The sequence below is a fragment of the Acinonyx jubatus genome, chromosome E4 (genome assembly GCF_027475565.1).
Source record: "Acinonyx jubatus isolate Ajub_Pintada_27869175 chromosome E4, VMU_Ajub_asm_v1.0, whole genome shotgun sequence".
NCBI lineage: Eukaryota > Metazoa > Chordata > Mammalia > Carnivora > Felidae > Acinonyx > Acinonyx jubatus.
In genome coordinates, this window is record NC_069395.1 from 12,212,976 (window position 1) to 12,224,913 (window position 11,938).

At 38.1% G+C, this 11,938-nt stretch overlaps 1 protein-coding gene across 1 annotated transcript in view; it reads left to right on the forward strand.

Moving 5' to 3' along the window:
- SLC30A10 (solute carrier family 30 member 10) overlaps positions 1-7,616 on the forward strand; it is a 62,753-nt gene extending 55,137 nt beyond the window's left edge. Inside the window, exon 4 of the mRNA XM_053209608.1 lies at positions 7,358-7,616. Coding sequence (XP_053065583.1) covers positions 7,358-7,596 — 239 coding nt within the window. The 3' untranslated portion in view covers positions 7,597-7,616. The remainder of the gene's footprint in view (positions 1-7,357) is intronic.
- The last annotated feature ends 4,322 nt before the right edge of the window (positions 7,617-11,938 follow it).

Sequence of the window (11,938 nt, forward strand, 5' to 3'; positions counted from 1 at the left end):
GGGCTGACAGTCAGGAGCCTGCTTGGTATTTTGTGTCCCTCTCTCTCTGCCACTCCCTTGCTCACTCGTTCTCTCTCTCTCTCTCAAAAATAAATAAATAAACATTAAAAAAAAAAAAAAAGAAAAAGAATGACTGTGTCAGTCCCTAAGCTAAGACAAGTTTCTGCTGGGTCTGCTCATATGGGTAGATAAGATTAATGTATTAAGTATAGCAAACCATTATAGTAAAAAGTTCTAACATCTGGTACTTCATTAGTTGCAAAAGCTTTAGAAAATCACAATAGTCATAACTCCTAATTTAACTGTTTGATCTAGTAATCAGGCTTCAGTTTCAATACATTTTGAAAGTTCCCTGAAGAAAATGTGAAGTACAATCAAACTTATATCATTAAGGGGAAGGAAAAAAAAAGGAGTAAATGTGAAAATGGCGTTAGTGGAATCTTTGGTCACGTGATCCCTTTTCCTCCTTTCTGTCAATTCACTGTTTAACTAAGGTCTTTTTCTATGGATTCCACATTCTCAACTGCTGCCTCAGCAAACACGTTTGTTGAGTCCCTATTCTGTAGATGGTTCCATGCATAGAATTTAAAAGTTGTCACTCATCACGTACTTATCTGACTGGGGAATCAGGAGGCAGAGGGAGCAGGAAAGAGGTCAGGAAGCCCTCCCTCCATGCAGGGTTCAAATCCCACCTGTGAAACTTTGTCCTTGGGAGACACTGGGGCAATCCCTTAATCAAACTTAGACTTAGAACCCCCACCTCCTGAAAACAGTGGGAATTTGGTTTCTTCCTTCACCTGTTGAAAATATTTAATCTCATTTTTGGCTGGTCTAATTGGCAATTAATCTAAGTCTACTGAGTCTGCAGATTCTAGAGTGGGAATGTCTTGTTATCAAATAAGTGACTCAAATGTTCCTGCCATTTTAGAGGCAGAGGGGATAGTTTGAGGCTATAATAGTGAGTGGAGGCTCCCTGGAGGGGTGACTTTAGCCAAGGGGTGACTGGCATGGTAAATAGAGTAATCTCATTTTCCAAAGTTGGAGAGTATTATCATTTTTAAAGTGTGTGTGAAACGAACTCTCCAAAGCTAATGCAGAGGTGGTCACCAGCTTAGTCCAAGTCAAATGATTATACATTCGAAATTGGTATTAATTAATCAGTGATGGATTTTTCCCCTTTCTCTTAAAAAAAGACATTAACATAATGAAAATATTCCCATTTAGAGAATTATCTATGCAAGACATTGAGCCATTACCAAAATCTTTTAAGACAATTTTGGGGGGCCTGGGTGGCTCAGTCGGTTAAGCATCGGACTCTTAATTTCGGCTCAGGTCATGATCTCAGAGTTCATGGGTTTGAATCCTGAGTAGGGGCTGTGCTGTCCTTCTGTGTTGTCAGTGCAGAGACTGCTTGGGATTTTTTCTCTTCCTCTTTCTCTCCCTCTCTCTCTGCCCGTCTTCACCCACTCTCTCTCTCTCTCAAAATAAAGAAACTTAAAAAAAGACCACATTGTGGGGTTAACAATTTGATGCTAATAGTAAATCTGAATAGAACGTTGTAGTGTGCAAAATACTCTTCTACAAAGTATAAATTATTGGCATAAGCTATCATGTATACAAGACAAAGTATGACCTATAGTAGAGGGTCAGAAATCACTATTCACCTTTTTGTAGATACGCGAAAAGTTACAGAGAAATTCAATGACCTGACTGCAGGTCATTGATGAGTTAGACTCTTTCCTCAGTCTCTACACCCGATGTGGGGCTCAAACTCATGACCCCAAGACCAAGCGTCACATGCTTTTCCGACTGAGCCAGCTAGACACCCACTTCTTGTTTTTCAGTTTATGCTTTCACTTGGTTGTGCAGTGGTTTTCACTCCATGAATGGCTCCAAATCTTATCTCCACACACTTCACTATTTTCCTAAGCTCAAGAGATCTGCTCTTAACTGCCTGCTGAACATTCCCATGTGGAGACCCTATCAGCACCTCAAACTCAACATGTTAAAAACAAACTCATTATCCCTCGTGCCAAATCATCTCTTCTTCCCAATCTCTGTAACTCTGTTGATAACGTCACCACCCCCAACTCACCTAGGCACCACAATAACACAAGGTCTCATGTCATGAGAACTTCAGGTTGCTTTACTTATGTTGTTTCCATAATCTTAGCCGAACCTGCAAAGTAGGGTGTTTGATTTCACTGCTCCTCCTTTTCTGCATTCCTAGTTGACGATTGGTGTCAAACAGGCCTGGTTCCCAAGAACAGCTCCTCAACCGATTAATTGTGGGGACCTTGGGAAGGTGACTTTATCTCAGTTTTCCTGGTATGTAAAATGGGAATAAGAATATCCATTTGCTTAGGAGGAAAAACATCTTGAGGTCAGAAAGGAGCAAAGAGCAGGTGAATTGGTAGCAGAGGGAAAGTACATTGAAAGTGTCCCCTTACGGTGGTCTCTTTCACTCAGAAGTGGGATGCTTTTGAGAAGGTGTAGCTTCGAGGTGGGGCCAGAGGAAGGTAGCGAACATTTACACAGCTGCTCTGAAGGACGAAACGGCTGGGAGTGATCCCAGAGGGAAGACTCAAAGAGGTCAAAGAGGAGGACCAGTGTGCACCGGGAATGAGGGATGAATGTCTAGGAGTGGGAAATGGAAGTTTACGATTGCAGAAGTGGGACAGTTCCTGGTGAAAAGTGGTCCCAAGAGTGGATGGCTGTTGTGGAACACAGGTGAAAGTCTTTGGGGTCAAAGAATTGGAGCACAGCCTGTCGGCTGGGTAATCCACTTGTATAGTGGAATTTACCGGGATGATGGCAAGATTAGAAGGTGAACAGGTGGCAAAGTTAAAAAAAAAACAACGGTGAGGGCAGAGACTGGGAGACGATGAGAAGGTGGCATTACTGAAGCATGAGGATGCTCTGCTGCCTGTTCTACCTCTATTCTTCCAGATGTTTGTCCCGCACAAAGCATCCAGAGCTGTCTCTACAAAGAACACATCTGATCATGCCATTCTCTGCCTCAGCACCCGTCACGTTGTTTCCATGGTCTACATCTCTTTCTTGCCTCTGTGCACTTATCTGCTCCCGTTGTCTCTCGACTGGAATGGCTTGGCTTCCCTTTCCGCCAGATGCTGTACGAAGCTGACACACGGATCCCCCAGCCGGAGGTGCTGTTTCTCCCTGGACTCCTGTAGTGCCTTATTTCAATCTCCCTTCTGGCCTCTGTGACATGTGTCTTGTTTTACAATGTCTGCTTCCTGCAACTGATCTCAATGGTGCACCATTTTTGAGTGCAAGGCCATTTGTTGGCATTTGGCAATATGATAGCTGTGTATACTTTATTTGTAAAATAACATTTTTATGAATGTGTTCATTGTAGAAAACTTGGAAACCACCGAAAAGCACATCTTCTCACACAGACACACAAAAAAGAAATAAAAATCCTTAGTCATTATAGCGTTTAGAGATAAGACTGCTCACATATTAATATGCGAGCTTCCAATTGAAGGCTTACATTATAATACGATCCGTTCACGGTCATATCACCTCAATCCCTGGCTACCAATTGGAGTCATTTGGGGAGCTTTTATGTCTGGGCCTCATCCTTAAAGATTCGTATTTATTTGGTCTTAAGTGGGGCCTGAGTAAGCTCTCTGTATGTATAACAATAATCATAATACTTCTTGAGGGTTATTGTTCCAAGCAATTTACAAGTACTGTCATTGAGTCCTCCAAATGATCACATGAAGCTGGTATTCTTATTACGTATCCCCTTTACTCCTACCTTTAGTTGCGAAAACTAAAAACCAGTGACATAAGTAATTTGCCCCAAACAAGTGTTAAATGGCAGAGCAGGAAATAGACCCAGGCATTCAGGCACCAAAGCCTACTCATAAGTATATAACCTGGATTAACGGGTACATAACAGATATACACAAATTATGTATATTTCTAAATCAAAACAATGTCATTCTTAAAATGGATGTGTTCTCTGCTTGCTTTGTGGGTATTTAGATGGCCTTAATTTCTTGTCATTTTATTTAAAAAAAATTTTTTTTTTACTTTTTTTTAAAATTTATTTTTGAGACAGAGAGAGATAGAGCATGAAGGGGGGAGAGTCAGAGAGAGACGGAGACACAGAATCTGAAACAGGCTCCAGGCTCTGAGCTGTCAGCACAGAGCCCGATGCGGGGCTTGAACTCACGGACTGCGAGATCATGACCTGAGCCGAAGTCGGACGCGCAACCGACTGAGCAACCCAGGCGCCCCAATTTCTTGTCATTTTAATTGCGTGGTGAAATTTAGCAGGGATTAAGTCAGCCAAATCATGGTTTTGTACATTTTATCAACTTGTCTTAACTCTGGTTTTATAATCTCCTGAATGGAAGCCTTGTATTTGTTTTGAGAAAAATTTCTGTGAATTTTGTGTTTGGGGCTAAAGGTTTTGCTTTGGCTACCTACCCAGAGACTAAAGTTCTTCTCGTGTGGTGTTGCTGGAGACTCCACAGCTTATCTTTTATAGCATATATCTGATTTTTCTAAAGTCCCAGAAGGCTCTCAAGACATCCGACATTCAGCTCCATTCCCTTGCTCTTGAAATTAGCACCTAAAGATGAAATAAATCAATTCAAGAATCTAATCTGCCTGCTGAAGCAGATTATGATCTAAGCACCAATTTCCTTCTTTTAGGGGCATTTCCCAAACTAGAAATCAAAATTTGTCCGACTCAGTACTATGTAACAATTGGTTTATAATCTTCCACATCAATGATCTAATTATCAGCTGTGAAAATAGATTTTTCCTAAGATTGTTCATAAAGCTCTTGTATTTGGTAAAGGAACATGTAAAAAAATAGGAAAGGAAACACGAATTTAAGGTTTTCAAAGTCTTAGGAAATTCAAGTCAGTTGCCTGGAATTTGAGACTGTTAACTTAAATTTCACCAGAAAGTATCTGTCCAATCAAGAACATGGCAGAGATTTCCAGTTACCTCTCAATATCCATTCTCCTCTCTCTCCTCACTACTAGAACCCAGAGGGGTAGCTGGCCACACAGGTACTCAGAATAAAGTCTACATTCCTATTCTGCCTCGCAACTTGGCGTGGCCTTGTGACGGGTCTGGAAAATGTAATGTATATCGAAGTAGGGTGTGCAAATCCTTCCCCCTTCCTTCTGGCTGGCTGGCATGTCGATGCAGTGGAACAGAGGAAGGGGGTAAAGAAATGTGGCCGTTCCATAATCAACAAACAATAGCTATTCTAATTGTATGTGCTAAGAGCCTCTTTTCCCACTTGGGGCTTACCTTTTCACTCTCTTAATGAGGTCTTTTGCTAAAAAGATGTTCTTAATTTCAATGTTATTCAGTTTGTCAGTTTTCCCTCTTTTATACAGTTGCTATTCAAGTAGGCTTTTCCCACCTCAAGATCTCAAAGACTCTCTTATGGTATTTGCAAAAGACTGCTTTACAATTCACATTTAGGTAGGTAGTTCTCCTGGAATTAGTATAGGCATATGTGGTGAGGCTGGGGTTAAGTGTTATTCATTTTCCAACACGGCTAATCAATTGACTCTGTACCATTTACTGGACATCAGATACCCCAGTGCTCTGCACTGGTCACCTTTGTCATAGATCAAGTGTTCATGTACACGTAAGTCTGTTTCATTACTCTGTCCTTTTATATTGGTCTCTCCTTTTATCCGTGTAGTGGTGCCACGCTGTCTTAATTGCTATAGCTTTATAATAAGTCTTTATATCAGCTACAGAATTCTAGGTCAGCAGTCAGTTTCGTTTAGAATGTCAACATATTATTCCTTTGTCGTTTGTCTTTTGCTGTTTCTGTTGAAATATCAGCTGTTGTTCTACTCTTTTGAAGACAATCTTTTTTTCCTTTTCTTTTTCCTCTCGTCTTCAAAAATTCCTCTTGAGACATTCTCATTACCTATTACTCGAATATAAAACATATGGGTGTAGTTTTTTTTTTTTTTTTTAACCTCTTTTTCTTTACCGGAAGAAAGAGGATCTTTGTCTCTCTCCTCAGTCCCTTGAGCATTAACCAGTCCTCTGCTTGTATAGAGCAGTTAATAGTATGACTCAAAAGAATTATTCTCACCCTGGCTAAAAAGACTTCATTGGAGGGACTCTCAGAGACTGGGCTGAAAAAGCTCCAGCTGCCTGGGTAACTGAGAAATGCAGGAGCAGAATCTCCGTTTTCAATCACTTCCCAGGGCAGGCTTTTTTTGGTTCAGGAAGAGCGGGAATGCACTGTGATTCTTAAAGAAACTTGGTGCAGTTTCGATTCACGATTACAGATTTACAAGACACCCGTCTCTTTGCCACGTGTATTTCCTTAGAGGAAAAAAGATGAGTAGACACAGTGATCTGTTTCACTCGAGATGGCAGGAGACATTAAAAACAAGGGCAACCAAATGATACAGACTGCATGAAGTTGGCCAGGGATCTTTTTATTGCCTCCTAATGTATCCGTTCCTATTCTTGGTTTACTTAGCAAGGGTGTGGCCCCGACTTTTTGGTGCAGGGAGTTAGCTGTTATTATAACCCTACGACAACTCTATAAGGGTTGCACAAAAACTGAATGTCACTTTCATAGACTTTTAGAATGACTCCTTGGTGAGGAAGAAAAGGCTTAATCTGGGTTCATAAAATTGCTCCTGGATACTATAATAAATTTTCACCACTATTATAGGACCTGCTTTGAATTCTAGTTTATTCCAGCAAATAAGAGATAATCATTACATATTTTTTAAATAAATTAATGAATGACCTTCTATTCTCATGTGATACTTTTCAAATAAACATTATTTCAGCCTATTATTTGACAGGGGAATATACTTTTCCATTTTGACCATTTATTGGCAGATACGTCATGCCCTGAAAAACCCTAATTTGGATTTTTTTCCCATAACAGGTGAATAAGATAACACGAAAAATTTACATTCTTTAACAACAAGCACAATTTGTTAATAAGATGCTAGAGTCAGGCATCTTTATTTTTGATCACAAATGAATAGTCATCCTATCTCCATTGCAGTGGCTGGTCACATAGAAAACACAAGTACAGATGAGTTAGTACTTGACAGCTTGCCATGATAAGGAGTTAAACAGGTAAATCAGTTGCAAAGGGAAAAAAGAGAGATTTGAAACAAAAGTTGGAGTTCCAAGTTGTTGCCTTCTGCCACAATAAGGTATTAAAGATAAATGACCACAGAAGGAGAGCTGGGATACCCAGCATCAACAAAGTTGGGAGAATACAACTACCACGTTGATGAGATTAAATGCAAATTCATGAAAAGCATGTAATCATGTAAAAAATGAGCACATATTCATTCTCGTTTGACAGATGAGAACAATTGGTGGCCCCTGCTCTTGACCGTGATGCTACAGTGCCTCTCCAGAGATGGCAAGCAAGGATATCAAATGCTGTTTATCCTCAAATATCAAATGAAGCCCAGCTGTCACAGTCATGCTTTGAAAAAAAAAATTACAACACTGTTGTCATTGCTGAAAGAGTCTTTCTTATTATCCTTATTTCTAGAGGCAGAGAGGATTCAGGAGACAAGGCCAGTAAAATACTTTTAGCTTGTTACAGTTTAAATACAGAGAGAGGGGCGCCTGGGTGGCGCAGTCGGTTAAGCGTCCGACTTCAACCAGGTCACGATCTCGCGGTCCGTGAGTTCGAGCCCCGCGTCAGGCTCTGGGCTGATGGCTCAGAGCCTGGAGCCTGTTTCCGATTCTGTGTCTCCCTCTCTCTCTGCCCCTCCCCCGTTCATGCTTTGTCTCTCTCTGTCCCAAAAATAAATAAACGTTGAAAAAAAAATTAAAAAAAAATAAACAAACACAGAGAGATCATTATTATTGATGAGTTTTAGCAGCTGGTCTATACTGTAAATACACACAGAAAGGGGCGTGTAAAAAGTCCAATAAAAAACCGGCACCAGACACAGAGAGAACCAAACCCCTTCTGCCACCAAAAAAACCCATACAAAGGGCACAAAGTTCATGGGCATGCACTTTTTGCTACATTATTAATTAGGCTATGCTGTTTGATTTTTTTTTTTTTTCTGTCAAAGATCAGCTAGAGTAATGGCTATGAAGAATTATCAGATGCAATACAAATAATTTTATGTTAGCTTTATTCCAAAAAGACTACAAAAAGGCTTCAAGTGATAGACGGAAGTCTTGGTTATTAGATTACCTAATGTTTCAGAATACAGACAATTTCCATTTAGCTTTAACTAGTTCCTGGACACATTTAATTTTTTTTTATATCACATAATTTAGTTCACTCATAAAATAGTAAGGATGCAGATGCCATTAAAAAGTTACCCCAAAATAACAAATATTATAAATAAGGCAGACATTTCATTATTTTAGAATATTAGAGAAAATGAATATATTATATATGGTAACTGGTTACACAGTAAGATAACTGATACCAATGCAATGTTATTTAGATATTTACTTAAAAAAAATGTTTATTTTGAGAGAGACAGAGAGACAGAGAAACAGAGAGACAGAGAGAGGGAAAGAGAGAATCCCAAGCAGGTTGTACACTCAGCGCGGAACCCCATACGGGGCGCAGTCCTATGAACCGTGAGATCATGACCTGAGCTGAAATCAAAGGTCGGATGTTCAACCGACTGAGGCACCCCAGGCGTCCCTAGATATTTACTTTTGATTTGCAAAATGGCCAAGAACATCAACCAAACATTTTGATACAGCGGCTAAGGGAAAAGAAATCCCTGATAGTAGCAATGGCTTGTGGGAGAATTACATTTAACAGATGAACTTTTTACTTCCAAATTTCCTGCTGACAATAATCTTGTTACATTTCTTAAAACCTTTAGTGTATAAGGGGTTGCCTGGAAGCTAAGGATTTTAAGAAGACAGTTTTCAATATGTAGTTATAAATATGACACTCACTAATAAGTGTGCAACTTGAAATGTTTTTAAAATGAAACATTCATTTGATTGCCAAACTTACAATGTACTTAGTCAGTGACTTAATTTTCTCTTGTAAAATCAAGAACACATTTGGTCACAATAAGATTACAGGTTAAATATTATTTAACTTGTGTGCATTTATTTATCTTCTCAATATCAATTATTATATCTGTACCATGATAACTTTACATCAAACTAGCATTTAGATGACATAAACTTTAGGAGTTCAGTACTTTTTCCTATATGTATAAAATGGAATAGAAACAAGTTGAAGAATATAAAATTCAGTGTCTTTTTCCTAAACCTTCTAAAATCCTGTTTATTTTCTTGGGAATCTATTACCTCCCGTTAGGAATCTCATGTCATCCAGAAGAAGTTAGCATGATCTTAAAGGCTAAAAATATTTAATCCTTAAAATCACCTCTCCCTTAATTCAGGAATGATCAGTTGTAATAAGCTTGGTGAAACAAAGGTATCAATACCTCTCCATTTCCCCTTCAGGGTAATTCTCTATTTATTTATTCCTGAGGTATTAAATTTATATACCCTACAAACTTGAATGGGACCCTTTAAAAATTTTTTTAGCACATTCTGACATTTTTCATTTAATGTTTTTGAGTTGTGTAATGGGGCTGTACTTGCTTTTATTCTGAAAATGCCTTAGTCAAAATTAAATGACTTTCCAGTTATGGCTGAACAGCTCAACATTTTGAACTGTGAACATCTCTCACCAGCTTACCTAGGTGGTTAGAGTGCAATGAAATATTCTTATTTCTTGACTATTTTTTGATCTTGGAAAAAAGCGCATCTGAAAAGCTATTTAGTAATTTGACCAAAAAAAATCTTTCTGATATGATTATAGTTTTGTTTGTAACCTTTAATGAAAACATATTTGTAACATGATACTTGAGTATATTAATTTATCCACCCAATGAAGAGTTAATGCTTTTCAAATTGTCAAGAAAAAAAGACTCTTTATTATCAAATGCTAATGTTTCAAACGTTAGCCTTTAGTAAATAAAATATTTCTGTATTTTAAATATTCTAAATATTTAGAAACTTGTAATTCCTTGAGCTACAAAGAAAAATCCCCCCCCCCCCCCAATTGGCTGAGCAGACAATTTTGAAGAGCTTATTCTTTAATTAAACCCAGCCTAGGATTAGGTCCTGTGTGTGAGCTAAGGTCATGCTTTCTCCTTTACAGGTGTGTCAAGATTTTTACCCAAGCAAAATCAGGATTTCCAAAGTCGACTTTCAAAGGAATAGGCTGTGTTTAATGCATGTCTAAATAGAGCTCTAATTTGTCCAAACAGCCATTCATGTTTATCAATGCCTACGTGTAAAAACAAAGAAAGAGAAAATTTGGAAAAATAACTAACTAGCAATTAGCTTAATAATTTTTTGATATGGATAAATTTAGTATGCAGCAGTTTACAACGAGCTAAGTTTCTAGAATAAAGAAAACACACCAGAGGTGATTTGAAAATCAATATTAAAAACTGTCCAAGATCTTCTCAGATTTTAAATTGAATAAGACTTCCCCCACGTCCACTAAATTATTTTCTAAGAAATCATTTTTCTGGAGGTTTGCTAACCTATTGTTTTAAAAGTTTACTTCTTTGTATATTACACTTATTGATATTTGTTAAATACCTATTTTCATCTTCATCAACTTGAAACATCCTGTGAATTTCACCCAATTCACATTGTAAGAAACATGTATATTATGCTCATATTTTATCTCTAGTTTCCTTAAGACTAAAGATAAAATATAGACATTTAAGTTCATTTCTCTCACTCCAGGAGAGTGAGAGAATTATATTATTATTTGCAACTTTCTGCTATGAAACTTAATGTTGTACACCGATCACATTGTCTCTAAAAGTTTAGTTTTGAAAGATGATGATTGATCTGCCGAGTTCTCTGCTTCCTTGATTTACGGCCATTGGTGGTTGTATTCCTATTGGCCCTACCTGAGTTTGCCTATTTCACTTACTTTGGAGATAGTCTATGAGTTTTCTGGCATTGATTTAACCATTTTTCTGTCTTCCAGGAAAGGGACTCCCCCTCATGTAAGCATCAACCCTGAAAATTAGCTTTTAGTTTCAGAAGGTCTGTATTTTATGTGTTCTGTGTACATTTGCATTTTTTTTTGGTAGGACCAGGAACAATGAAAACAGGAAAGGTTGAGGAATGAACACCATGGTCATCCATCACCAGACACTTTGAAAAGGAGAAGAATCACCACAAATGCAATGAAGAGACTATTTGCTTTTTTGGTAAAAAAAAAAAAAAAAAAAAAAAGCACTTTTTTCATGTAAATTCGATGTACTTGCTGCATTTAGTTAAAAGCAAAAGAAACACTCACTTTTTGTTTGGAGGACAGAGAATATGTATCTACAGATAGAGGGGGAATCCTACTGAAGCTACAGGAATGTTTTGAGTAAATTCTTATTTGTTGCATATTTTTTTGGCAATGGTGGCCTGATACTGTCTACCATTGCTTGAGAAAGTAACCTATTGAACACCTAACTAAAAATAAACATCTTTGAAATTTTAAGGGAGTTCAGATTCATGTAAAATACTGCAACCAATCTTAAAAATGACCTTGTTTGCAACTGATGACTATGAAGGAAGAAAACTGGTAGCCTTATTGTTATTGTTATTATTATGCATTTTTATACTGGCTTTGCATATTACTCACCCTGTGGCCCAAAGAAAGTTCCTATAGGTCCTCTTGAATTGAATGAGTTTTTACAAAGCCTCTGTAGTTAGATATATTCACAGCAGCTGCAAAAAGTCGGTAAGTGCTGAGTGTAACTGCTGAGAAAAATTCTGTGCTTTTTCTTCCCAGGGTTACAACAGATTCTAGTGAGTTTTGGAAGTTATAGGCAGAACTTCACCAATGGCCTGGTAGCGCCCCCTTATGTCCAGGATCTAGGATATACAACAAATGATGCTTCAATCTTTTGACTAT